The 25,913-nt window shown below is 32.7% G+C and overlaps 1 protein-coding gene across 1 annotated transcript in view; it reads left to right on the forward strand.

Annotated features, from left to right (window-relative positions):
* LOC120328077 (dynein axonemal heavy chain 2-like) overlaps nt 1-25,913 on the forward strand; it is a 73,969-nt gene that overhangs the window by 21,389 nt on the left and 26,667 nt on the right. Inside the window, exons 28-62 of the mRNA XM_039394474.2 lie at nt 49-177; nt 813-944; nt 1,288-1,364; nt 1,903-2,089; nt 2,539-2,677; nt 3,173-3,333; nt 3,679-3,823; nt 4,483-4,619; nt 5,437-5,547; nt 6,452-6,640; nt 7,261-7,403; nt 7,801-7,951; nt 8,502-8,682; nt 9,518-9,645; nt 11,591-11,743; nt 12,286-12,411; nt 12,786-13,004; nt 13,486-13,740; nt 14,514-14,654; nt 14,903-15,061; nt 15,356-15,508; nt 16,045-16,136; nt 16,535-16,733; nt 17,325-17,549; nt 17,660-17,764; nt 18,276-18,464; nt 19,004-19,220; nt 19,722-19,871; nt 20,531-20,698; nt 21,338-21,480; nt 22,314-22,471; nt 22,806-22,938; nt 23,794-23,933; nt 24,558-24,687; nt 25,114-25,311. Coding sequence (XP_039250408.2) covers nt 49-177; nt 813-944; nt 1,288-1,364; nt 1,903-2,089; nt 2,539-2,677; nt 3,173-3,333; nt 3,679-3,823; nt 4,483-4,619; nt 5,437-5,547; nt 6,452-6,640; nt 7,261-7,403; nt 7,801-7,951; nt 8,502-8,682; nt 9,518-9,645; nt 11,591-11,743; nt 12,286-12,411; nt 12,786-13,004; nt 13,486-13,740; nt 14,514-14,654; nt 14,903-15,061; nt 15,356-15,508; nt 16,045-16,136; nt 16,535-16,733; nt 17,325-17,549; nt 17,660-17,764; nt 18,276-18,464; nt 19,004-19,220; nt 19,722-19,871; nt 20,531-20,698; nt 21,338-21,480; nt 22,314-22,471; nt 22,806-22,938; nt 23,794-23,933; nt 24,558-24,687; nt 25,114-25,311 — 5,463 coding nt within the window. The remainder of the gene's footprint in view (nt 1-48; nt 178-812; nt 945-1,287; nt 1,365-1,902; nt 2,090-2,538; nt 2,678-3,172; nt 3,334-3,678; nt 3,824-4,482; nt 4,620-5,436; nt 5,548-6,451; nt 6,641-7,260; nt 7,404-7,800; nt 7,952-8,501; nt 8,683-9,517; nt 9,646-11,590; nt 11,744-12,285; nt 12,412-12,785; nt 13,005-13,485; nt 13,741-14,513; nt 14,655-14,902; nt 15,062-15,355; nt 15,509-16,044; nt 16,137-16,534; nt 16,734-17,324; nt 17,550-17,659; nt 17,765-18,275; nt 18,465-19,003; nt 19,221-19,721; nt 19,872-20,530; nt 20,699-21,337; nt 21,481-22,313; nt 22,472-22,805; nt 22,939-23,793; nt 23,934-24,557; nt 24,688-25,113; nt 25,312-25,913) is intronic.

Genomic DNA, 25,913 nt, shown 5'->3' on the forward strand with positions numbered 1-25,913 from the left:
TTAAAAGTTCCTAAAATGTGATATATTTTCGTTTATTTTTTGTAACAGGATAAACATTGGGAAATTGTCGATTCATCCAAGAATAGAATTGATCAGTTTAAACGTACAATGCCACTGATTACTGATCTGAAGAACGATGCTATGAGAGACAGACATTGGGCCCAAATTAAGACCGAGGTAAGAATAGCTTAATTAATAACTAGTTTTAATCGACCCTCTTCTAGCCAAACACAAAGTATAAAACTGAGGAGCGAATAAGAACAAAACAACCGAATTACAGACATAAATAGATACTCATAGCCTTTCAAGGAATAATAACAAATGACTAGTTGTACAAATTAAAACTTGAACACTGAATAAACTGTGATAATGTAATGTTGTTAACTATTATCGTATTAATTTGAAGAGCTACTGAATGCCTTAGGAAATGAGCTTCTTTAGTTTGGACAATTTAGTATATATTTTCATTCTTAAACTTCATGACTATTCAAGCTTACTTTACCTCAGCCTTATCGTCTATTCAAAATATTGCGAAGTAGATCTAGAATCATTAATATCTGGGTACTTATTCGCTCTAGTCGGAACATTCCCAAAGATTATTTTCATGGAATAGTAATTTTTGTGATAAATAAGTTTTTTTTTTGATGTGATATAATAGGATTGATAAAATATTACGCAGTATTTCAAAAAGCAAGGTTTTTATCATTTCACTATAAATGGAAAATTATTTGAAAAAGAGTATTTTTATTTTCGTACTTCTTTTAATTATATGATTAAACATTTTTCAAATTATACTGTTACTTCTTAATTAGCTTCAAAGGCCGTTCGATCACACCAGTGAAACTTTCACTTTGGAGAAGATAATCGAACTCGGACTCGATGCATTTGCCGAACAAATCTCAGAAATTTCTGGAGCTGCAAGCAAGGAGTTGGCAATTGAAGAGGTTTGAAAATTAGTTAATCTTTCTATTGTTGAAAATTTATTTTTAATAATTCAATTTTACTTTATTTTGCCGAATTTCAAAATCCAAAGGGAAATAAACATATTTAATAACTAGTGATAACAGCAGAAGAATATTAATAAACCAATTTGAGTCCAAAAACTGATAGAATACCTCTATTTTTGCGATTAAAATATAGATTCCGATTTGTCATTTTACGATTTACGAAGCGGGAGTTTGAGTTAGGCGTAAAGGATATTGGTTTGTCAATAGTTTGGTCTGCTATGATTCTGCAATGCAATTTTCTGGTTTGTGTGAATAACAATGATTTCGAAATATTTTACAGACATTGCAAGAGATTGAAAATGTGTGGGGTGAAGTTGTCATGGATATTATACCTTACAAAGAAAGAGGACATTTCCGGTAAGCTAGTAATTTTGAATCTGTAGGTTTTGTGGTTTGTTTGCGAATGATTTGACATGATCAAAATAAACTACTATAAAGAGTTAAATTTACGAAAGATTGATGAAGACTTTTTATTATTATTCGCTTATTATTCACTCAGCGCTTATAAAATTGCGAACTTCGTTTTAACTTTTTTATTTTTTACACAACGCTTACTCTGCACATCTTCAACTCTGAACAAGGCCCGAAACAAGCATTCACTGCTATCTAACAATATGTAAGGAGCTGCTATGATTTTGAAAAGACACGAATCTTTCCTTTATGACGTTGCCTACTAAATTTATTATACCCGAGTGAGGGGGGCATTCATGGCATTCGAACCGGAGATGTGTAATCTGTGATACCAACACAGTTAAGTCTAAAGCTTGTCACAAATGATTTTGTGCATTAAATCCTTATTATTTATCAGCAATTGTATCTTTGTTAAGTGTGATTCTAAAATACTACATTCTTCACATATTTTTGTTTTTATAATTTCAACAATACAATTTTACAGTCTTCGTGGCACGGATGAAATCTTCCAACAACTCGAAGATAATCAAGTTACATTATCAACAATGAAAGCATCAAGATATGTAAAAGCGTTTGAGAAGACTGTGGATATGTGGGAACGTACTTTATCTCTCATCATGGAATGTGTTGAAATGATTCTGACTGTCCAGAGACAATGGATGTATTTGGAGGTTGGAATATTTCTTTGGTTTTTTTTTTCTTAAACACTGCTCAACAACATTTTTGAAGTCCCAAATTAATAAATAGACATTTGAATGAGCTGAGTATAGGGTATTATCTTTTTATTATTCATCAAATTTTTATGCTATAATTTGCAAGATAAATTTTTGTGCCATGAAGAGTGCTAGGAGAAGTTCCGTTTTCCGAAGTTTTCCGCACCTCTGATTACCCTGCCCGGATTTGTGAGTCAATCCTTCAGGAAATAAATATGTGCAAGAAGATAGCTGGATGTCTTGGGGTTTAGAATGGTTTTCGTAACCTCTTATCGGTTGCGACTTCCTTCATCATCAGGTCAATGTATGTGAAACTATTACTGTACCTGATCCTGTAAGACCTAAGGTTCAATTTAAGAATATGGTATCATTTGAGTAGGCCTATAATATACTGAATTATTTTACAGAATATTTTCCTCGGTGAAGACATTCGTAAACAGCTTCCTAGAGAATCAGCTGAATTTGATGAAGTGAATGTGAATTGGAAAGTAATCATGACAAGATTACATAAAGATAATAATGCAAGGAGAGGAACTCATCATCCAGGTAGATCGCTAGTAGAGATTGTTTTCTTTTATTTGTCGATGATTTTCATAAAAACGAATACATATTATTGAAATAGAATAGATATTTGATTGAACATGTAATAGATTTTATTTCATCGTGATCTAGAATAAATGAATTTTAATAGTGGCACAAGATGTATGCGACAGATATTTAGAAGATAAGGAAAATTTGTGCATTTCCAAGCCTGAAGCACCGAAGAATCAATTTTCCTACACAATGTAGTCTTCCTATTCTAATATTCAAAGATTAATTTCTCTTCAGACAGATTACACATTTATAGCACTTCTGTGACTGTCACAAGCTAATAAAGCCCCACCCAACCCACGCCCTCACTCAAACATGTAAACAGATAATTATTACTAGGTAATAACAAAATGATCTCAAATATATTGAAAGTTAAGAAACCTTGTTCTTGGAAGCGCAGCTTGATGTTTTAACATCGACATTCTAATTTTTAAATATTTTTTTTTTAAGGAATGCTTGAACAACTCAACGACATGAACACAAAGTTGGAAGAAATCCAGAAATCATTAGATATGTATCTTGAAACAAAGAGACAGATATTTCCAAGATTCTATTTCTTGTCAAACGACGATTTATTGGAGATCCTCGGTCAATCTAAGAATCCTGAAGCTGTAAGTTTGAAATGCATTGAAAATTGTAGAACTTGAAATGTTTTATACGATGCTATTTCTGTCTTCGCTGTGAACAAGGTCCTGTATAAGGAGTCACTGATATAGAGGAAGTGACTATTGTTGCAAGGACTGATATCTTTCTGGTTCGTCATCGCCTATTCGAATACAATAATACAATTTGATATGATAACTTTTTATTGTAGGAATCATTTTGAATAGTTATTTTTTGATGATTATTATTTCCATTAAGAAATTCAGCTATGGCTAAGTCCTTGAAAAATGTTTCACATTATTATTGGTAGAATTGGGAATTATTTCAACTGGCATTTATACTCCTATGTTCAGGTTCAACCACATTTGAAGAAATGTTTCGATAACATTAAGACATTACAAATGAAGAAAGCTGGACACGGACATAAAATTGAAGCTGTTGGAATGTATTCTTCTGAAGGAGAACATGTGGAATTTGGCAATCCTGTATTGTTGGAAGGTTGGGTTTAGATCATATCCTTCAATGTCATGTTTTTCTTCAAATAATCATTTAAATTAGGGTTATTACTAGGGATTGTACGAGATTCGAACTCAAATTTGAGTCAAATCCACGCAATTCTAGGACTCTAAGGAATTTAAGAAAGCCAGCTTGCAACTTAGACACATATCACTTGATATTCATTCTATATTGTGGCCTCTATTATGACACCACAGAATTCGAAAACCAAAAAGGCTATATTGTTATTGCTCATTTTGACCTTCTTAATTAATTATATGTTCCAAATTTTCGGCTAATGCCATCATTTCACTTTGATGTAAATCTGATTTATCTGTTGTTGATCCAAACATTCGGAATACTGCTAATTTACTCCAAAGTCCGCTCTAATAGTGAGTGTATTGAACTATGTAAGTTGGGTGAACTCCAGTGAAGGTCAATCAATACAATTTTAACTGAAATGTGTAAGAAATTGGCTGGGCTATGTCGTATCGGAAAGGTTCATTTCTTTTAGATTTAGTTGTTACCTTGCCTTAATTTTGGCTTGCACAATTTTATTTAGAGAGCATATCGATTGTACCATATAAATTATATTGTGACATTGGTGATAAATCAAATACAGCATTGCAGATATTTTTCACCATTTATTTTTACTTTTCAAGGTCCTGTTGAAGCCTGGCTATGTGATGTTGAACGCACAATGAGATGGACGTTGAAAGAAGTCCTCAAGCAAACTAGACTTGCACTCAAGAAATTTTTGAGCAAAAGAGATAAGTGGATGAGAGAATGGCCAGGACAGGTGTGAAAATCATTTACTGAAATGAAATTGTATCAATACATCTACGCTATGCTTATTACTTATTAACTGTGCTTATTATATACAACAAATACCTTACTATCTACTACGTTGTGTCCTAGTCTCATTATTCATCCTTCATCTCAATACAAATTTCAGGTTGGCACATTGTGCTAAGCATCAGCATGCTTCTGAAACAAATAGCTGGCCTACTAATCCCATAAACGATTTGGACTGGTAACCCGACAAGAGGCCGTGGATAGCCATATGATTAAGTCATCTTATCCTCTCCCCTCTCCCCAAGAATAAATATGAAAATCCCAAATTTCTAGGAAAATTCAATCATCCAAGACATTGGCTGACATAGGTTGTGTTTTTATGTTTACCTATTGTGAAAACTAAATGTTTGTATCTGTAAAATTAAACTCAAAGACCATTAGATCAATTCAATAGATTATTTCTGGCACTCAGGGTGCTTTGAAATGTGTTTGAAGCACAATTCCCCCTCAAGATTTTTTTTATTTGATCTCTGCTTTAGAAGATTTTTACTCCCAGTAGTTCTGTCTGTGTCTCCAACTTTAAACGGCTGGATATTTTTCACATGGATTATCATCCTAATAATGTGTGTTTCACACAAAGTCCGAATTGAAGTTTTATTTCCATGGTAGCAGCGAAAAAGCATGTCAGTTGTTGAGAAATTTTTATTTTATTCACAATTTGTCGCCATTCCCCTTTTTTATCTAATATTATTACTAAGTCTGTTCATTCTCTTTTTATATATAAATAGAAAGTTAACAGTAATTAATTTTTGTTTTTCTAGCCTGTTATCACTGCAAGTCAAATTCAATGGACAGCAGATTGTACAAAAGCTTTAAACACTGTGAAAGAGAGAGGAGATAAGAAGGCTTTGAAGAGCATTAAGAAAAAACAGGTACATTTGTTTTATTCAAATCATTCAAAATTTTGATGGTGCTCGGAGCTTTCTTTTTTTATTATGTGGCATAATTATATCATGCATAATATTCTTTTAATATCAGGTAAAAATAATATTGGAACTCTTCATTCCTCCCTCACAATGCATATAACGCTGCTTCCGTTATTTGTTCAATCTTTAAGCTAGCTAGTTAGCTAGTGATACACGCAAGGCGTGCTTTCGTGCAGTCTATATAGTCTACAATATGCCCATGAATAGGTATAAAATAATGCTAAAAAACTAAACAATATTAGCAAAACAGCGCTTCAGAAGTATGTGTACCAATATGGAGGTAACTAATTTTGTTCACCTATTTTACATCAAGTTGTGTAAAAGGACTGAAACCTATGGGCACTTGGCTAACACAGACAGTCCCCCAACTCGTAATAGAATTAAAGTGAAGAAAATCGGAATAAAATTATGGCCTACCCCTAACCTGGTACACATACTACGGGAGTACCAGCAAAACAATATTACAAACAATATTAGCTAAATACAAAGTATTTCTTTCCAAAAAACAACAAAATTATCGCTAGGGAGGATTTCGGTTGGAAAACGTGTTAAACTGTTCTGAAACACCTATTTAGTGTCATTCAATTCATTGTGCCCGGACATCTTATATCATTGAATATACATTTTGTATAAACCAAAGATGATGTTGATCTATACCAGGGGTCTCCAACTCAAAATATGGCATGGGCTTCTTTTCGAACTTTATTGACGACGCGGGCCACAAACCAACAAATTGTTATTAGCATTGCACACAAAGTATAGATCTTCCCTATTCTGTGCTCTCCCAAACATTTCCATTTGTTGGGCCGCGTGTTGGAGACCCCTGATCTATATGAATTGAATTTTTTAGGTGTCCATGCTGAACAAGTATTCAGAAGCAATTCGTGGTAATTTGAACAAAAATCAGCGTTCGAAAGTTGTCGCTCTTGTGACAATTGAAGTTCATGCTCGTGATGTCATTGATAAATTGATTAAAACCAACACAAATGATGTCACAGCTTTTGAATGGCTTCAGCAACTCAGGTTATACTGGGACAAGGTAAGATGGTGTTCCACTGTTCAAGCATGGCAGAATGGTATTCCATTAATCCTTGGATGACTATTCTATTGTGCGAAGCATCCTAGATTACCGAATTTTTTGGTTACAACCATACATACACATAAATTTAGGCATTCATTTTTGTAAAAGTAATTGGGATTTTATCGGTTTTGTACTTTTGGGTCACTCTGTACCTGAATTTTAAAATGACTCTTTAATTTCTAACTCGATGCTAAATATTTTAATTAGTTTGATTAGTAATATTAGTAGCAGGCACGTCTGAAATAGTAAATATATTGGTTTATTGTATTTCCAAAATTATAAGGTGTGAGGAGTTGAATTTTTAAAGTATGGCCAAAAAGCTTCAGTTTAATTTCAAACAACTGCAAAGATATAAAATCAGTAAAATCACTGTTAATCTTCTTTATCCTGTATTTGCAAATTCAAGCAAATTTGATTTCTACATTTCCATTTACCTTGACCAATTTAGTAAATAATTGATATTCAAAATTTTTTTTGCTGTAACTTGATTTTAGACATAAACATAGTATTGCTTTCCATTTAACGAGCTAGGATGGTTACATATTATTCAACTAGCCTACTCTTTTTATTATTTTCAGGATATTGATGATTGTGTTGTTCGACAAACCAACACACAGTTTCAGTATGGTTATGAATATCTTGGTAACTCAGGACGACTCGTCATTACACCACTCACAGACAGATGTTACATGACATTGACAACTGCATTACATTTGCATAGGTTAGTATGAGATTGAGGATTCCTATTTTTTAATAGAATTTGCTCAATGATGCCACTGGAATGATAAACGTGGTTGAGAAGCAGGTTGTGAAAAGGTTTATGGTGGAGTATTACATGACAGGCAGGGTTGACAGGATAGATTATGACTGAAGTTGATACAGTGAGCAAAAGGTGCAATTTATGAAGCCGTTAGGCTTGCGAAGAACTAAAGATTGTGCTTTTAATAGTGTTATGAGTGCTTGACTCTCTTTGCCAAACCTCATTTTAAAAATATTTCGCATGTCCCATTTTAAACATTTGCTAATCACAGCCATTATCAAGTAGCCAGCGCTAACTGGCGGTATACTATTTAGGAGGAAATGTTATTGGTCTGTCTGACACATAATTTTCATCACAGGGGTGGAAGTCCGAAAGGACCAGCTGGTACAGGAAAAACTGAGACGGTGAAAGATCTTGGTAAGGCTCTGGGAATGTATGTCATTGTCGTCAATTGCTCTGAAGGTCTGGATTACAAAAGCATGGGAAGAATGTACAGTGGATTGGCACAGGTATGGAAAATAATATGAACATCGCATGCAGCAATTTTGCGAGGTGATAATCTGGCATGTATTTACAGTAAGCTGCAAATATTCATTTAAGTTGCAAGATATTCATAATTCCTGACAGGAAGTCTAAGTTTTGTACGGCACACTTCACTTGCAATAAATTGTTACTTTTGTCCAATTTACGTAACAGGACCAAATTATTCTCTCCATAAGATCGTGGTTGCAGAGAACTATCCAAGACTTTATCCAATATTTCAATATATTCATGAAGATAACTACTAAACCATTGCACAACATAGGTTGTAAACATCAATTTTGTAAATTTTAACTTTATGGTGATGAATTGTTTCTCATGAATGAGCATTTTTGCACTCCCTATGAGCAGCTCTTGCATCCCTGGTTAAGAAACCCTGATTTATAGCAATATTTTTTTGTTTTGTTGTATAACTAAATGGGAGAAAACCAGATTGGACACATGGTACAGCATATTTTATCTTCTTTTCTACAATGTTATAATTTAGTCATGTTTTTATGCAAATTCATATTACTTCAGACTGGAGCATGGGGATGTTTTGATGAATTCAATCGCATCAACATTGAAGTATTATCTGTTGTTGCTCAGCAAATTTTGTCCATTCTGTCAGCACTTGCAGCAGGTCATCAGAGATTTGTGTTTGAAGGAAGAGAAATCAATTTAATTTGGTCTTGCGGAATTTTCATCACAATGAATCCAGGTATATTTGTTGGTGCATTGTACTGTTTTAAAATTAAGTTCAAAATTCAGGGTATTTGTTACAATAGGATTATTATCAAGTAGAGATGGAAGATTATAAGATGGCTTAATCATATGGGAAACCATTGCCTCTCGTCCAGTTACTTGTTCATGTCGGCTATGGGATTAGTTAAGAAGATATTGCGGGCATGTTGGTCGAAGGAGCCGCTAGCATTTTCATGAAACACTCCATAGCGACGAGGAGTCTAGCGATCTTCTTGCACATACTTATCTCTCATAGGATCAAAACCTTCGCAGGATAATGAGATGTGGGGTAGCAAGTGTATTCCAACCACTGAGCTGTCTTAATAGTAGGAAATTCAATCAATAAGATGGCTTAATTTAGGGTGACCTAAAAAACAGAACCCGTAACTTCCTTAATTACTTATACGAAAATAAACACTGGAACTTTTGTTTGTGCATGATTGTAGCCAAAAAATTCAGTAGGACTCATCTAAGACGCTTTGCACAAAAGTTATGTTCCCTCTAGAAAATGTTTCCATCTTTTTGGTCGTCCTATATATATACTGTATATATATATATACATTCTGTTGCCAGATTCATAGAAATGTATACAGGAATCGAAAACCATTTTTAAAGTTCCATGCATACTTAATATAGCATTTAATTATTACCTCATGAAATAGGCAGTTCGAAAAGAAGCTTCAGTAAATGAAAAACAACATGCAAAATTATTTCATTATTTGTCTCATTGATTACACAGTGTACCAGTACAGTTTTGTTCACTTCGTTTTTTTCATATCACTATTAAGACAATTTTTCTCCCCCTTTTCTAGGATATGCTGGTCGTACGGAACTGCCAGACAATTTAAAATCAATGTTCAGACCAATTGCTATGGTTGTTCCTGATTCTGGTTTGATTTCTGAAATTATTCTCTTTGGTGAAGGATTTGGAAATTGCAGGGTAAGATGCTTTTCAAGCTTATCTAATGGACAAAGGGTTTCACAAATTTTATTCTGTATGTTTCGACTGACTGAAGAAAAAACACATTCTCAAAGAAACAGTATAACTTCTATTATTTCTAGTTTTGTGAAGCTCTTTTTTGAGGAAGTCTGTTTTGGGTCAGATGAAACTCTTTACAGAATAATATTTGAGAAAGTTGGATACAAGACATTTGAACCACTCAATATAGTTATTTTCGTAAGATTTATTGTAAAAACACATTTTATACCCTATTCCCATCCTTTCACACCGGAACCTGGGACATAAACTGACAAATTGTACATATCATCGCTGTGCCGTACCTCTTCGTCATGTGTAGTGTACTGAAGTTTTATTTATATATTTCATGTCTGTTGTCCTACTATAACACAGCAGTCCTAAACTGCAGTTATACTTGTTGGGTACATGTCCCACATCTGTGTCTTAGGCCGGTAAGGTCTTGAACATGTATCCCGTCTCTGTTATACTGTTCAATTATTATGTAGATACTGTTACATTATGTAGGCAAATAAACATACATAGCCTACATCAGGGGTTCTCAAACTTTTGGTGTTGCGGAGCCCTTGAAAGGTTGAATATTATTTACGGAGCCCCAAAATAAATGTTAAAATTGTTACTTTCAGATTAATATTCCTGAGCAAGTTAAAAGTACTTTACTCATTTTAAATGCTGAACCTTTTTTAATATAGGGTTAACACAAGTCATAAATAAATCTAAAATTCAAACACAAATTATATATACTAAAGCTGTAAATTTGACACTTGACAAACATTTATAAATTAGGGGGCAAATCTTTTCCCTTTTGACATTTTTGAAAGACCTAAAAAGCCGCTAATAACGTGTGCGATTTCATTTTGTTACAATCGCCGATCTTTTTCGTCAGCATGGCCTGTTTTTGAACCTTTAAGCATCTTTACGCCGGTGTGTATTCTCCCTAAATCAAAAATTTCCCTCGGCATATACATTTATTGTTACACAATGACGACGTTAATTGCTTTTTTGTTCTCGTGGAGAATTATGAGTTCATTGTGAAAAACATGTTACCACATTATAGTCATCGGCGACAAAATGCTAAAAATAATAATTAATAAAGAGGTAAATCCGCAACTCAAATTTCTTGATTGAAAAACGGCATTCTAAAATATTAAAACTGAAACTTAAAATGGAAGATCACACGTTTGGTTTAAGCAGACTCTCTTCAGATTGAAAACGCTTTAATAGAGATTGTAAATCACAAAATTTGGTGTTATGTTAGGTTTTCATCGTAGTAAACACAGTCAATTATGCGCGCGATGTACCTTTTTTTCCCATTCTGAAACTACCGACGGAGCCGCACGTAATCAATTGTGCGCGCGATCCGCGATGTACCTTTTTTCATTCTGAAACTACCGACGGAGCCGAATGCAATAAAATAAATTTCGATTGTTCGTATTTTGCCCATACATTGTGATTTTTTAATCGGCGATATCTTGCTTAAAAATATTTTCAAGTGCGAAAGAACAAATCAAGTTTGACAAATCCCAAGATCGCAAAAATACGACTCCAATTTATTTATAGTTGGCAGTTTATCACATATATATTTTATGTTATTTTAAAATAGTATTCTTTAAATCAGCCTTAAATAATGTCATCAAGCTGTTATTGCTTCTTTGAACAGTTACAAAATTGGTCAGTATTTTGAAAAGTAATCGAATAGCTCGCGGAGCCCCTGGGTTTCTCTCGCAGAGCCCTGGGGCTCCGTACGGAGCACTTTGAGAACCTATGGCCTACATACATTTTATTCCTTCTGCAATCTCGTTGCATACAAATCCACTATCACAAAGGTATAGAGAAAGGGACTACAGTCAGGTAAATGCAGCACCAATCAACCTTTTTATCTTCAAATGTTGCTCTGTGTACTTTTTAGGTTCTGGCAAAAAAAGTGTTCACTCTCTATTCTCTTGCCATTCAACAACTCTCCAAACAAGATCATTATGATTTTGGACTTCGTGCTCTTGTATCTGTGCTCAGATATGCAGGCAGAAAGAAAAGATCAAATCCTGACATGTCTGATGAAGAAGTAAGTGTGTTGCATCTTTCATTTTGTTTTCAGTATAAAATAAATTCAAACATTTTATTATTTTCTTAGAATATAGTACAAAATAGGGATTTTTGAGTAAATAAAAGGACTTCTATATCAGATTAAAAAAAATAGAACATCTAATTTTGCCCCTATTCAATACATCAGTTGGTATCTACTACCAACCATAACATTAGGAACATGAAGTTACCAACTATTTAGGAACATAATAATGGGTATTGCTAAAATGTATAGATACATTTTAAATTTGCCATCAAGAAAATATATTTGAGTAATATTGGCCATATCACTTGTTGTCAATAATAGTTAAAGAGCTATGTACTACCACATGCCATAAATGGGCTGGTGCTCTGGAGAGTGTTCTTAGGTAAAAATAGAGTTAGAAATAGCTTCAGAAATGCTTTGTTGGTTTGAACTTTATACCTTCAAAATTGTAACATTATGTCATGTTGGTGTAGTATTATTATGACTGATCTTTTTCCTCTACAATATACATATTAATACAACCAAATGCAATTTAGATTCTTCTTCTTGCGATGAAAGACATGAACGTTGCCAAACTCACAGCAGTTGACTTGCCATTATTTAATGGAATTGTCAGTGATTTGTTCCCTGGAATTGACTGTCCTGTCATTGACTATGGAAAAGTAAGTATATAAGTTGCGGCCCCGGTTTTAACTGTTCAATACGTCTGGGTTCAACGAAAGCTCTCAGAGTAACATAGGGGTTTAGCAGGCTTGTAAAAGTTAAGAAACACTGTGCTAGAGAGAACACTGTGATGAACTTTTGTACAACGTGTCCTAGATTGCTGAAAATTTTGGGTGCAATCATACACAAACAGAAGTTCAAGTATAGACAAAATTAAATAAATAACTTATTTAATAAATTAAGAAATTTACGGGTTCCTTTTTTTGGGGTCACCCCACACCAGTTGGTATAGAATACACCGTTTATAAATTTTATTTTTGCATTGAAATATTAAATAGTTCTTGAATCTATAACAAAATCCTTTTTTATTCAGCTTCGTGAAGCCATCGTCACCGAATTAAAAGCGAATAAACTACAAGTATTGGATCACAGTGTTTTGAAAGTCATTCAACTTTATGAAACAAAGAATTCTCGACATTCTGTCATGATTGTTGGTCAAACTGGTGTCGGAAAATCAGTAACTTGGAGAACATTGCAAGCTTCACTTACAGCAATGAAAAAAGCTGGCAACAATGACTTTAACATTGTTAAGGTCTGCTATTTGTTTCAAGTTCAAGTGATTTTAAACTGGTTCATATTTTTTCTGTTTGCTATTCACTTGATGCTTAAATTACTGTAGTTGTTTATGCATGGAATACTCTTATGGTTCAGCAGATGATACTCTAGCCCAGTGGTGGGCAAACTGCGATCCTCAGAACGCATGCGACCTGTGACACTCAATTGCAATGACTGACTGCAGTTTCCAGTCAATTAAATATACAATATGAACAGTATTGTTACCTACAAATATTATTTGTAATAAGTCTGACAATTTAGAGGTAGGAATTAAAGGTATGCCTCATGGGAAGACATTGGGTCACGATCTGTGAATTGAAAATGCAAAATGTGTGCTAATCTTCTTCAAACTAATTGCTTTGGACTTCCGAACTCGAGGCAGAGATAATAATTAATTCGAATATTGATCAAATATCTGAATATCTCTTTCACTAATAAAATCTTTTTAACATATTTAGGATTTCCCCATTAATCCCAAAGCTCTCTCTCTCGGAGAGTTGTATGGTGAGTTTGACTTGAGTACAAATGAGTGGACAGACGGTGTCCTGTCAAGCGTAATGAGACAGACTTGCGCCGATGAGAAACCGGACGAGAAATGGTTGGTTTTTGATGGTCCTGTTGATACATTATGGATCGAGAGCATGAATTCAGTTATGGATGACAACAAAGTATTAACATTGATCAATGGTGAAAGAATCAGCATGCCTGATCAGGTTTGTCGACGTTTATTTCATTTTGCATAATGTAATGCAGTATTTTACCACCAGGGCTTCACCAATACAATCCTGGGGTTTCGTGAGTTCACATCCAAATCCAAGAGTCTATATTAATATACATATCATTAAATACCTATTAGATTTGCCACTATCATTGAGCTTGCTACCCTCACCGAGCATTTCCTTTTGTCAGTATTAAATTTACTTTATAATTTATTTATAATTTATACAATTTTTTTTACAATCTTACAAGCATGGATAGATTTGTGAGAAAATTTTGATTTTATTTCATAATTCAAATGATGTCCCTTGAGCATCTGAAATATTTCGTTGGGATTCCACTCGATCAAAAAGATTGAAAACCACGGATGTAATGTAAAAAATGATTAAAATTAGGAAGTTAATATTTATTCATCATATGGCAAAACATGACATCTTGTTTGCCTACCAGTACTGGTCGGGTGTAGGAAAATCTCATTATTAAATAATTCCAAATGCATGGATTTTCATGGGATGCAGAAAACTGCTTTCAATCAGTGGTGATGTAAACCACTCAATAGATAGGAATTCAACTTGCAAACTTATGAAGACAGTTTTACCATGGTAAGACTTCCAGCCCAAATTAAAGTTACCTCATCATATTAAATGTAGTATAAATATTGTTCAAAATCAAAATATAGTCGTTGTGTTTCTTTTAATATATCAAATATGTGTATTGTATTCACATTCAAGGTTTTTGTGCTGATACAAATTTTACATTATTTGTCCAGGTTTCCTTGCTTTTCGAAGTTGGTGATCTTGCTGTGGCATCTCCTGCTACCGTCAGCAGATGTGGAATGGTTTATTTTGATTACCGAGATCTTGGTTACAAACCTTTCATTGATTCGTGGCTTCAGAAGAAAACAGATAAGGTCTTTTTTTATGTGTCATGTAATGTTTTTTTTAATTGTCATGTGTAATGTAAAAACTGATAATCTTTTATATATTTACCTTCCGTTCTTGTTTTTCATGTGATTTGGGATGTGTATTTATGTGGAAATAAATTTTTATTTAATTTCTCAATCACAATTTTATCCTTTGATATCATTTTTTTTTTATTACATACAGTCTTTGTTTGTGTTTTGAATTGAGTTAGAATAATTGTCTTATTTTATTTTAGACCATGGTGTCTGTACTTCGTGAAGTGACTGATAAATATCTGGATAAAGTTTTAGATTTTAAAACTCACAATTGTAAAGAACTTGTGTCAATTCCTGAACTCAATGGAATTCAATCACTCAGTCACTTGTTTGATGTTCTTGCAATTCCAGAAAATGGGGTGAGTGCTTGTGGTATTAAATAACATATAAAATTTTTTTTATGAATTATTTATATATATAAATCATTTCTTCCAGTCTATAATGAATAACATCGTCATGAACAACATGCTGTACATTTTTGTTGTTGCGATGCCTTTTGTACCCAAAATGCCATGTGTAGCATACTCTGCTCTGGTGTTGTTGAATTCACCCCTTTAACTACTGGTATATATAATTACAGTGAGAATACCCAGTTATAGTCAATAAATAGGTGTATACTTCCATAACATCTTGAATTATATATTTTTGCTCAGGTAAATCCTCACGATGGAGAGAACTATGTGAGAATGATTGAACTGTTTTACTTGTTCTCATTAATTTGGTCGGTTGCTGCAGCTGTTGATGAAGATGGAAGAAGAAAAATGGACAACTTTTTACGAGAATTAGAAGGAAGCTTTCCCAACAAGGTACTTTAATATTGTAATTTTTAAAAGCAAATCGGAAGTCATTGTTGGTATGGAAACTTATTTTCACCGGTTTCAATTTTCAGTATTTAGTATAATTCTAGAGTACAATAGATCCCCAAATTTGCCTGTTTTCTACAATTCATGGGCACACCTTTTTTGACAATCTATCCCGATTCTCATTCGGTTGAATTTTTTCAACATTTGAATGGCAGTTTGCTAGCATTGTGGTGGCCATATCAGTCATTTGGCCTTTCTGTCGATATATGTGAGAATTGCTTTCTTATTTACTAAGCCATATGTTTTATTGATTTTCCTCCACTCCCTCAATTACACATACAGCTTGAAAACAAAGTAATTTTATCATATTTAACATTTAGTCACACATGTGTTTTCGTTTCATCCTGTTTTATTCCACTCATATGGTTACGATTTATTACAATTTAATTTTAATTCACTTTTGTTATTGCGAAATCAAATTCTGATATTTTTTTCTTGCTTCATTCATGGTTTTTACATTGTAAAAATATTGCTTTAAGGACACAATCTATGAATACTATGTTGATACAAAGAACAGAACGTGGGCAAGTTTTGAAGATAAATTACAGAAAGGATGGAGATATCCACCAAAGTATGTAAAACTTTTATTTTCATTGTGCATTCATCATTTTATATGTTCATTAAGTTAATTCAAAACTTGTTCGTGTGTAGGGTAAAATATGCTAAGCACCTCACATAAGAGTGAATACTTGCACAAAGCTTTGTTCCCAAAAGAAGTAACCTGTAATTGATGGAGTTTTTTACACCAGAGTTGAAGGTATACAGAAGTTTTAACAATTGAGTTACTGAGTGGACTTTGGCGCTTAGCAGTACAAGACAAATTAAAAAACACTATCGCTGGCGCCTATCTTTGCCAATATGGCTCACTTTTTACTATTTCCTTGCAGACATATTTGCATCAATTTGAATCTTGAAAATATAGATACTGACTATTACAAGCTGATTTTCACCATATTTTTTGATTTTTAGTGCACCATTCCATCGTATCATGGTACCAACTGTGGACACTGTTCGTTATGATTTTCTGGTGACACAACTTATAACAAAAGGTGTTCCTGTACTTCTTGTTGGTCCTGTTGGAACCGGTAAAACTTCTGTTGCTCAAACTGTTCTGCAAAAACTAGATGCAACTAAATACAACACTCTGACCATCAACATGTCATCACAGGTAAAAAACTATTTCTAGAAATATATTAAAACAGATGCTATTATAGACGGAAAGCATAATTTATTGGCTGAGCTATGATGATGGGACTGGTTAGAAAACTTAGTTACTACTCAACCGCTCAGCCACATCACACTTCCTACCCAAAGGTTGCAAAATATTCATTGTCAATTTCGAACCTTTTTCGAACTTACAGCTTTCTACTACATGTGGGCATATGGTGGTTGAAGCGTTGAATTCGACTGTATTGACATCGTAGGCTAGACATTTCAGGTTTAAATTTCATACCATCACATTGTCCAGGTTGTTTTAATATGGTTAGATAATGCAGACCAGGAATGACTTCAAAAATTATATCTCCCAATATTTTATTAATAAATTTTAAATGGAGACTTTGAATGTCCTAAATATTTTATGCTTCATTTTTATAGACATATTTATAAATGATTGCTCTGTTTTAAAAAAACATCTTCAAAAAATTAATTTAAGCCGAATCCTTGAAGATCAAGATAGATATCAGAGTGTTTTAACATTTGAATTCAACCTTTAATTTGCCTAAAGTTGTCAATTTTGTATTATTATCATTATATTTAGACGTCGTCAAACAATGTTCAAGATATTATCGAAAGTCGGGTCGAAAAAAGAACCAAGGGTGTTTATGTTCCACTTGGAAGTAAAAAGATGATTACCTTCATGGATGACTTGAACATGCCAGCTAAAGATACATTTGGAAGCCAACCTCCCCTTGAATTAATGAAGTTATGGGTTGATTATGGATTCTGGTACGACAGGGCAAAACAAGTTTCAAAATACATCAAGGTATATTATATTGGATTGTGTTTTTATAAGTTTTGGTATATATAAGTTTTTTGTTCATAATCATTTGCTTTACGTTACTGATTCACTATTGATATTCTTTTCATCATTAGGACATGTATCTACTTGCTGACATGGGGCCACCTGGTGGTGGAAGACAAGTTATATCTCAACGTTTTCAGAGTAGATTCAATCTCATCAACATGACTTTCCCAAGTGTGAGTATCATGAGTTTTTACAAAATCCCGTTAATTTCTTCTAAGTTAATTACTTCTGGGATATTAGGTACATTTTTATGAGATGAGTAGTCTAAGCCATTCATAGGGTATTCTGGTATAGATTAGAATACATCTAAAATTAGTCATATTCGATAAAGTACGATAAGTATGGTATATGATTTTACGGAAAAATGAGAATATTTAAAAATGAATATTTTGTTGTTGTCATATTTGATCTATGCTTTTCAGACATTAGATAGTTGAATTTATTTAAATTCTGACACTGTGAAAATAGATATTGAAACTATTCTGCTTTTCTAAATTCAATTTCCACTAACTTACATGGTTTCTGCAAATTTCTCTCTTGAACATGACTTAATTTAATTATTAAATATTACGCTACTCGATAATAAACATGAATGAAACTAATTTTTCTTTCACCAAGCTTTCGTGCAGAGCGCTTTAGATTACTGGAAGTAATTGAAAAATAACGTTTTTCCACTTACTCCAGGAAACCCAAATCAAACGAATCTTTGGAACAATGATCAATCAAAAACTGCAAGATTTCGAAGAAGATGTCAAACCTATTGGTGATATCATCACTCAAGCATCTATTGACGTCTACAGACTTGTTGTTGAGAAATTTCTGCCGACTCCAGCAAAAATTCATTACTTGTTTAATTTGAGAGATATTTCAAAGGTATGATATGGTGAAAGAATGTGTTTTAAAATATGTATTTCGGTGAGAATTGGAGACAATAATTTGTTCTAATTAGTTACAATGTTCCAAAATAATGAAGTTATGTATGCCCTGTGAATTCATAAATATCTATATGCCTTTAGAAAACTAACTATGTTACAAAATATTTTATGGTCTTTATTACAAAAAAATCGACTTGTGATCTTACTAAAATTTTCTGCGGAAAAACACTTATTTGAATATAGGCATCAGATATGTTGGAAAATGAATCAAAAAATGTTGAAATTTTTTTTGACAATATAAAGAGTGTACAATGTGTCAGAGTGTCGTTTTACAAATTTCGCAAAACTAATTTTTTGATACCATATGTTGTTTGTTGTCCCCCACAAGTGTGTTAGATAAGATAAAAAACTTGAATAAACACTGATTAAAATAAAACAAACCTAGTTAACATTTATTGAGAACTGACTTCATAAAAAATGAAAGTGTAAAGAAACTCTATGAACATTATGTATTACGTTTTCTGTTTACCATTACAGGTTTTCCAAGGATTACTTCGAGCACATAAGGATTTTCATGACACCAAACAAAGCATGACGAGATTGTGGATTCATGAATGTTTCAGAGTATTTTCGGATCGTCTTGTTGATATTCATGATAATGAAGCTTTCATCGCTATGTTGAGCGACAGACTTGGAACATTGTTTGATCAAACTTATCATAATCTGTGTCCAAACAAACAACCACCAGTTTTTGGTAAAATTTTCTGCGTATTTTTAATTTTTTCAGTGTTTTCTAAATGTCATTTGAAATATATAATTCTATGGAAACATAAGAGGAATATAATACAAATATGTAGACACATAATACTGTTACCATTTCAAGAATATGAACTCAAAATTGATATCCAAAAAATAACACGTCACGATGATGAAAACAAATCGCGATTTTAGCAAAAGGCAATTGCACACGTTATTGGAGACTTTTTCAGTTTTCAAAAAAATTCAAAAGGGGGGGTTTGACCCCGAACCCCCCTGGCCGCGCCACTAAGTGCAATAATGGGCCCAGACTGCATATTGGTACACATACTTCAGGAGCGCCATTAAAACAGTATGGAAATGATAAATCGATATTTGCCCTAACAACAACTGCAACAATATTTCCAAACAGTTTACTAGTTTAATTTGTGTCTGATCAATTTCTTCAATTCAGAAAAGATTATGAATATTTGTAACATTCAGACAAAATTTCTCTCAGGTGATTTCCTCAATGCAAATGGTATTTACGAGGACTTGGCAGAATTTGGACTTGTTAAAAAATATATGGAAGACCAGTTGGAAGATTATAACATGACACCAGGAATGGTTGGAATGGATTTAGTTTTGTTCAAGGATGCTATTGAACATGGTTCGTTGATATTTTGTTTGGTCTATTATAGAAGTATATTTGAAAAATTAAAATCCATTTAGATCTTTGTAACACCTTAAAAAACATACCATTATGTGAAATAAACTTTTCATCTAATATATATTTCACAAAATTGAATTGAACTTCTGCTCTATATTATAGTTTTATTCAACAAATTTATCATTCTAGAAATTATTAAACATGATTTCCTTATAATTAAGGAATTTTTTAGCAAAAGGTACAAATAATATATTCAAAATAACATTTTATTAATAATATACGTATGTATCTTGCCTGACTTTTCATTGAAACTATATTCTCGATGCCAGAAGTTACAAAGCTCTTCGAATTCAACGTACTTACCGTACTTCCTATAATACGAATTACGAAATTAAGTAAGAATTTTTAAGTAATAGTAAGCACCTTTAATCAATATGATTAAGATTGTTTTTGTGCACATGAGCAGCAATGTCTAATACTCTAACAACATGAATTTTAATGAATTTAATCATTTCATGTAAAGTTCTAAACAGAACAGATTGATATTGCGCAACACACTCTAAATTATTTAGGCACAGTTTAGCAACCAATTGCCTAGAAAATCCTAACAAACACATTTACTATTTGAAATATTTTATATAATTTTTTTTTTAATTCAGTGGCTCGAGTTGTGAGAGTCATTCGGCAGCCTCGTGGCAACATGCTTCTCATTGGTATTGGTGGTTCGGGTAGACAGAGTTTATCTCGACTTGCAGCTTACGTTTGTGAATATACTACATTTCAAATCGAGGTTACAAGACATTATAGGAAACAGGAATTCAGAGATGGTTCGTTACATTTGATTTTTTAGCTGTAGCATTTTTTGACACAAACTTTTTTTAGAGTGTTTTGAACTTTTTTTTTTTTATAAAATTTTAGAAATAATTGAAATTACTTCTCACTCGTTGCAGATAAAAGTTATAATATCAGAATTTCTAGAATATCAAACTAACAAAAGTTTACTGTAAAAGAAATTTATTGTGATTTCATATTTTAGCTCATAGCACTGTTGATATTGGTACAGTACTTTGAATCATTTTCTTGTTTCAAAATTTTATTTTATTTCTAAAATATTTATCAAAATGTTTGCTGCCTCATTTCTGTTTTTCTTAGTTTAATAATGCTCACGAAGGTCTGCATGCATTAACTTTTTATACTTGCAAGCCTACATCAGAATTGTAGCTATCACTGCTTGAAGACACTCAATTTGAGTCGTTTTTTGATATTTGTAATATTTTTCTTATGATAAGTTTATATTGTGTTGAAAAACAAATACTGATCAATCGCTTGAATAAATTTTGAATAGTCATTGAATTTCCATTGAATAATGAATTCATTGATAAAGCACTCTTAAACACTCAGCTTTAGCACTAATATGTTTAAACTAAATTCTCCTCTATGTCAGTATGAACTTCTTTTGTTCACAGATCTGAAGAGACTATACTTCCAAGCTGGTGTTGAGAACAAACAAACTGTTTTCTTATTCGTTGATACTCAAGTTGTTGATGAAATATTCTTGGAAGACATCAATAATATATTAAGCAGTGGTGAAGTTCCAAATCTGTACAAGGTATTGTTTGTTCCTTATTCCAAGAGCTCTTGGGAAAAAATAACCGTTGTAGAAGGAGGGTGACTAGCAAAATTGAATTTCTGACAATCTATTTTATAATTGCCGCTTATATGACTAGTTTGTGTTTGTTGTTAATCAAATAATTCAATTAATAATCAAATAATTAACCCTTTTCATTCCCTAATTATGATTTTATATCCCCACTGCCAAAGTAAACTTCCACCAAAGTGCACTACCTCCAAATAACCATTTTGCAACAAAAATGTGAAGCACAATCTCCCTTAGTGTGACATGAATATTTATCTTGAATCATCAAAACACCATATTTCCGAAAGTGTGATCAGACAGCTGTTTAATAATAGCCAATTATAGGCAATATACAATGGGTGTTCAACAACCTGGGCAGTTATTTGGTCCACGTATTATTTTCACAGTTTTTCAGTAATCAGTAATTTATTTTTCCACCATTCTAAAGCACACATTGTGAATACACAATGCAAAAAATAAGTACCGATAATGTAATACTTTAGGGTGAAGGGAGGCGAGACACCAAGACTGGTTATCGAGCAGCGACACCCATCTTTCGGCTCTGGGCTGTCTTCCAGAAAACTCCAATATTACCCCGGCCAGTAATTTGGCCAGCGTATCAAAAAAGTTGTGGTTAGAGTGCGCATATAAAGTGGGAGTTATGCTATGTTCTGAATTAGAATAGTCATTTAAATGCTTTTCTGTATGATCTCAATGCTATTTTGTTGGAATTTTCATAATTTTACAACTTTAATATAACATCTTTAGTCTTTCGTTCCAATTCAAATTGAACAATTATTTTCAAGCCTGATGAATTTGAAGAAGTTAAGACTGCATTGGAAGCTGATGCAAAGAAGGAAGGAATTGCTGAAACGCCGGATGCAATGTTCAGATTTTTGATTGAAAGAGTTCGAGCAAATCTTCATCTTATTTTATGCATGAGTCCTGTTGGAGATGCTTTCAGGTAATTAAAATTAATCAGTAAAATATTGTATATTCCATGTTTGATTCATATAGATAAAATACAGTAAGAGATATAGTCACTATGCTAAATATATGATTATGTCAATAAAATATAAGATGGGATTTTCCTTTTCATCCCAGAGAAGAGGAAAGATGATAAGATGGCCTCTTGTCCGGTTACCAGTCCATGTTGTGTAAGCTATTAGTTATCCGATTATTTGTTTCGGATGCAGTAATCTAGTAAGCAGTAATATAAGATGCTTGACAAGTAATCACTCCCAGTAAATGTACTCACTTTATTTTGTTGGGATATATTCACAATCTCTTCCTTTTAGGAACCGTATTCGACAATACCCAGCATTTGTGAATTGTACAACAATCGATTTATTTACTGAATGGCCCCACGATGCTTTACTTGAAGTTGCAGAGAGATATCTTGAAAGTATGAATCTTGGTTCTGCAGAAGATGTAAGTTGAACTTAATTTTTATAAATTTTTGCAAAAATTGAATGTAATAAATTGAAAATTATTTGAAAATATTGCAAAGAATGTGTTCTCTTCTATATGAACAGTCCACTTTTTCTATAGTTCAGTTAGTTTTCAAGATACATTTTGGAAAATAGGGGAATTGTATCCGTTTTTATTGGTAAATATAGACTTGTGTCATTCTGTACCAGAACTGAAAAACGGGTGAACACTTGATATTTCAGCTTTTTCTGCATTATATTTCTGATACAAATACTTGGCATGTAATGAATTAAACAGCAAAAATATAAGAAAAATTGTTAAATGAGGTAAGACATATGAGTTACAATATGCAAAATTACTCCAAATGATGAAAAACTAATCTGAATTTTTTAAATACTCAGTTAATAATGTTATTTAGTAATATCTATAAATAGTAAAATATAGGTACACAAAGGCATTGTATAATGATGTAATTTGATTGTATAATGATTATTCGAATGTAGGTAATTTTAAAAATTTGGCCCCTTATTATAAAATGTCAAATTCAACAAAACTTGCGAAAAAACAAAAATTATTATTAAACAATTAATTAATTATTAAACAATGTTACATTATTTCAATGTAATGCTTATATAAGATTCAATTGAATAAGTGAAAATGAATGCCTAGTGGTCAAAGCATTACACTGCTCAAGTATGTTGGCATTGTAGAATAAGGGTCATCTCATCTGCTTCCCTTTTCCCCAAGATAAATATGGCACTCTTATCCTATCCTGTATCGATTTTAACATGGCACGCTAACAGATTATATCTGTTAACATTATAAATTATAAAAATTCCTCATAATGTTTTTCAGATTCACAAAAATGTGGCAACTGTCTTTGTGACAATGCATCGTTCTGCTGTTGATTATTCAGAGAAATTACTGTTTGAATTGAAGAGACATAATTATGTGACACCAACCAACTATCTTGAACTCGTCTCTGGATACAAAATGTAAGATGAAAACAATATTACATTAAGTAATCCTCATGTACGATTCAATTGAATAAGTGGAAGCGAATGAACTATGTTGGCTTCATAGAATAAAAATATTGAGTTCAAATCAAGTCCAATTACAATGAATTGGGTAGGCGATCTAGAACTAAAATGATTTCGGCCCTTTTAAAATACAGTGACTGCTATGCATAGAGCTTCATTTTGGTTAAAAATATTGTTATATGCATTATAAAAGAGAATATAATCATGTATCTTAGTTATTCTTTCCTTAATATCATTTGGATTAGCATAAATTACCTTATAATTTAGCATATTTGCTATTCTAGTTTAATGAGTATTATTTGTTTATGTATGTTATTTTACTTCGGGTTTAGCCAGGTTGACTTAAGCTTAATTATAAATTGAGATTGGTCTGGTAACCTATAATGTTACATCAATGGTTTTGAACCATAAATATAATGTAAAGTTACATATCCCAAATTGTTTCCTTACCCATATGTGTCTTCATACCAGATTGACGAACTTCACACCATTGTAAAGGCATATAGTGCATATCTAGTTATTCCCATATTAAAAATTGTATCCTTCCTGTTTGTGAGTTTACCTATTTTTTATTCTTAGTCTACTTGCTGAGAAGAGAAAAGAGCTTGGTGATCAAGTCAGTAAATTGAGAAATGGATTGTTCAAAATTGATGACACAAGATCAAAAGTGGAAGCTATGTCTGTTGAATTGGAAGAAGCTAAAATCAAGGTAATTACGAGTGAAAATAGATTATTTAATTTGCCTTGGTGACTAATATACTTTTTCTAACATTTGTCTCGAGAGACGATACCACAAGAAGGATCTGATTCTAACCGACTTTGCCAAACGAAATTAATAGATGTAAGACATATGTAAAAATTAGTAGCAAGTTAAATGAAAAATATTGATTCATATTTTTTTGAATTTTTCTACATCAATGAATAACATGCACTCCACTATTTTGAAGGCCAAATTCAAATGTGAAAGTGTGTATTATACACAGAGAAATATAGTATTTACAAGGGGCACAAGGTAATAAGTTTGTATGTTTCTATACACAAAATTAGTCATAATTTATTTCGCTGTAAAGTTCTTTCAATTTGTCTTTCTTCAGGGATAAACATAAAGTACAATCTTCTTTTCAACTTTTTGTAGGTTGCCAAGTTTCAGAAAGAATGTGAAGAATATTTAGTTGTTATCGTTCAACAAAAACGAGAAGCAGATGAACAACAGAAAGCAGTTGCAGCTCATAGTGAAAAAATTTCTGCTGAAGAAATTAAATGTAAACAAATGGCTGAAAATGCACAAAGAGATCTTGATGAAGCAGTACCAGCATTGGAAGAAGCTATGAAGGTTAGAAACACTTGCTATTGCTACTTAGGGTTGTTATGGAGTTTGCATATTTTCATTGATATTAGAGTCGAATCCAGATTTTCTCCTAGTAAGTCTTGAGTCGAAGATGAAGTAGAAATTTAGAATTCCTCAGTGTCACAAGTCTTACTCTAAATTCCAGACTTTTTAGTGGTAGTGATCGAAGACCACAATTTGATGGAAATATTTTTGATATACCTCAGAGTGTGAAGACAGTGTAAAATTTCTTCAAATCCACAAACCTGTTTAGTCTAGTAAAGAGAGGAATTAGTCATCCACCTGCACTAACAACTATCTAGGACTCACAGTTGGGCAATCCATATGAACATTCATTACGCACCGCTGATTGCCAGAGTGTGTTCATGTGATTATTCACAATTCTTGAAGTCCGTACTTTGCTGGCTTTAATCTGTTCCCCCTTTGGATTGCTCTATGCACATAGTATATGAAACATTCATTTGGTGTTTTCATACCTTTACTTGAAAAAAGGTAAGCAAGGCAAATAGAAGGCTACTATGTTCTGAATAAATAAAAGCTTTCCTGCTTGACATTGTCTAACTATTTTATTGCACCCTGGGCAAGGA

This window comes from Styela clava, chromosome 7 (genome assembly GCF_964204865.1).
Source record: "Styela clava chromosome 7, kaStyClav1.hap1.2, whole genome shotgun sequence".
Lineage (NCBI taxonomy): Eukaryota > Metazoa > Chordata > Ascidiacea > Stolidobranchia > Styelidae > Styela > Styela clava.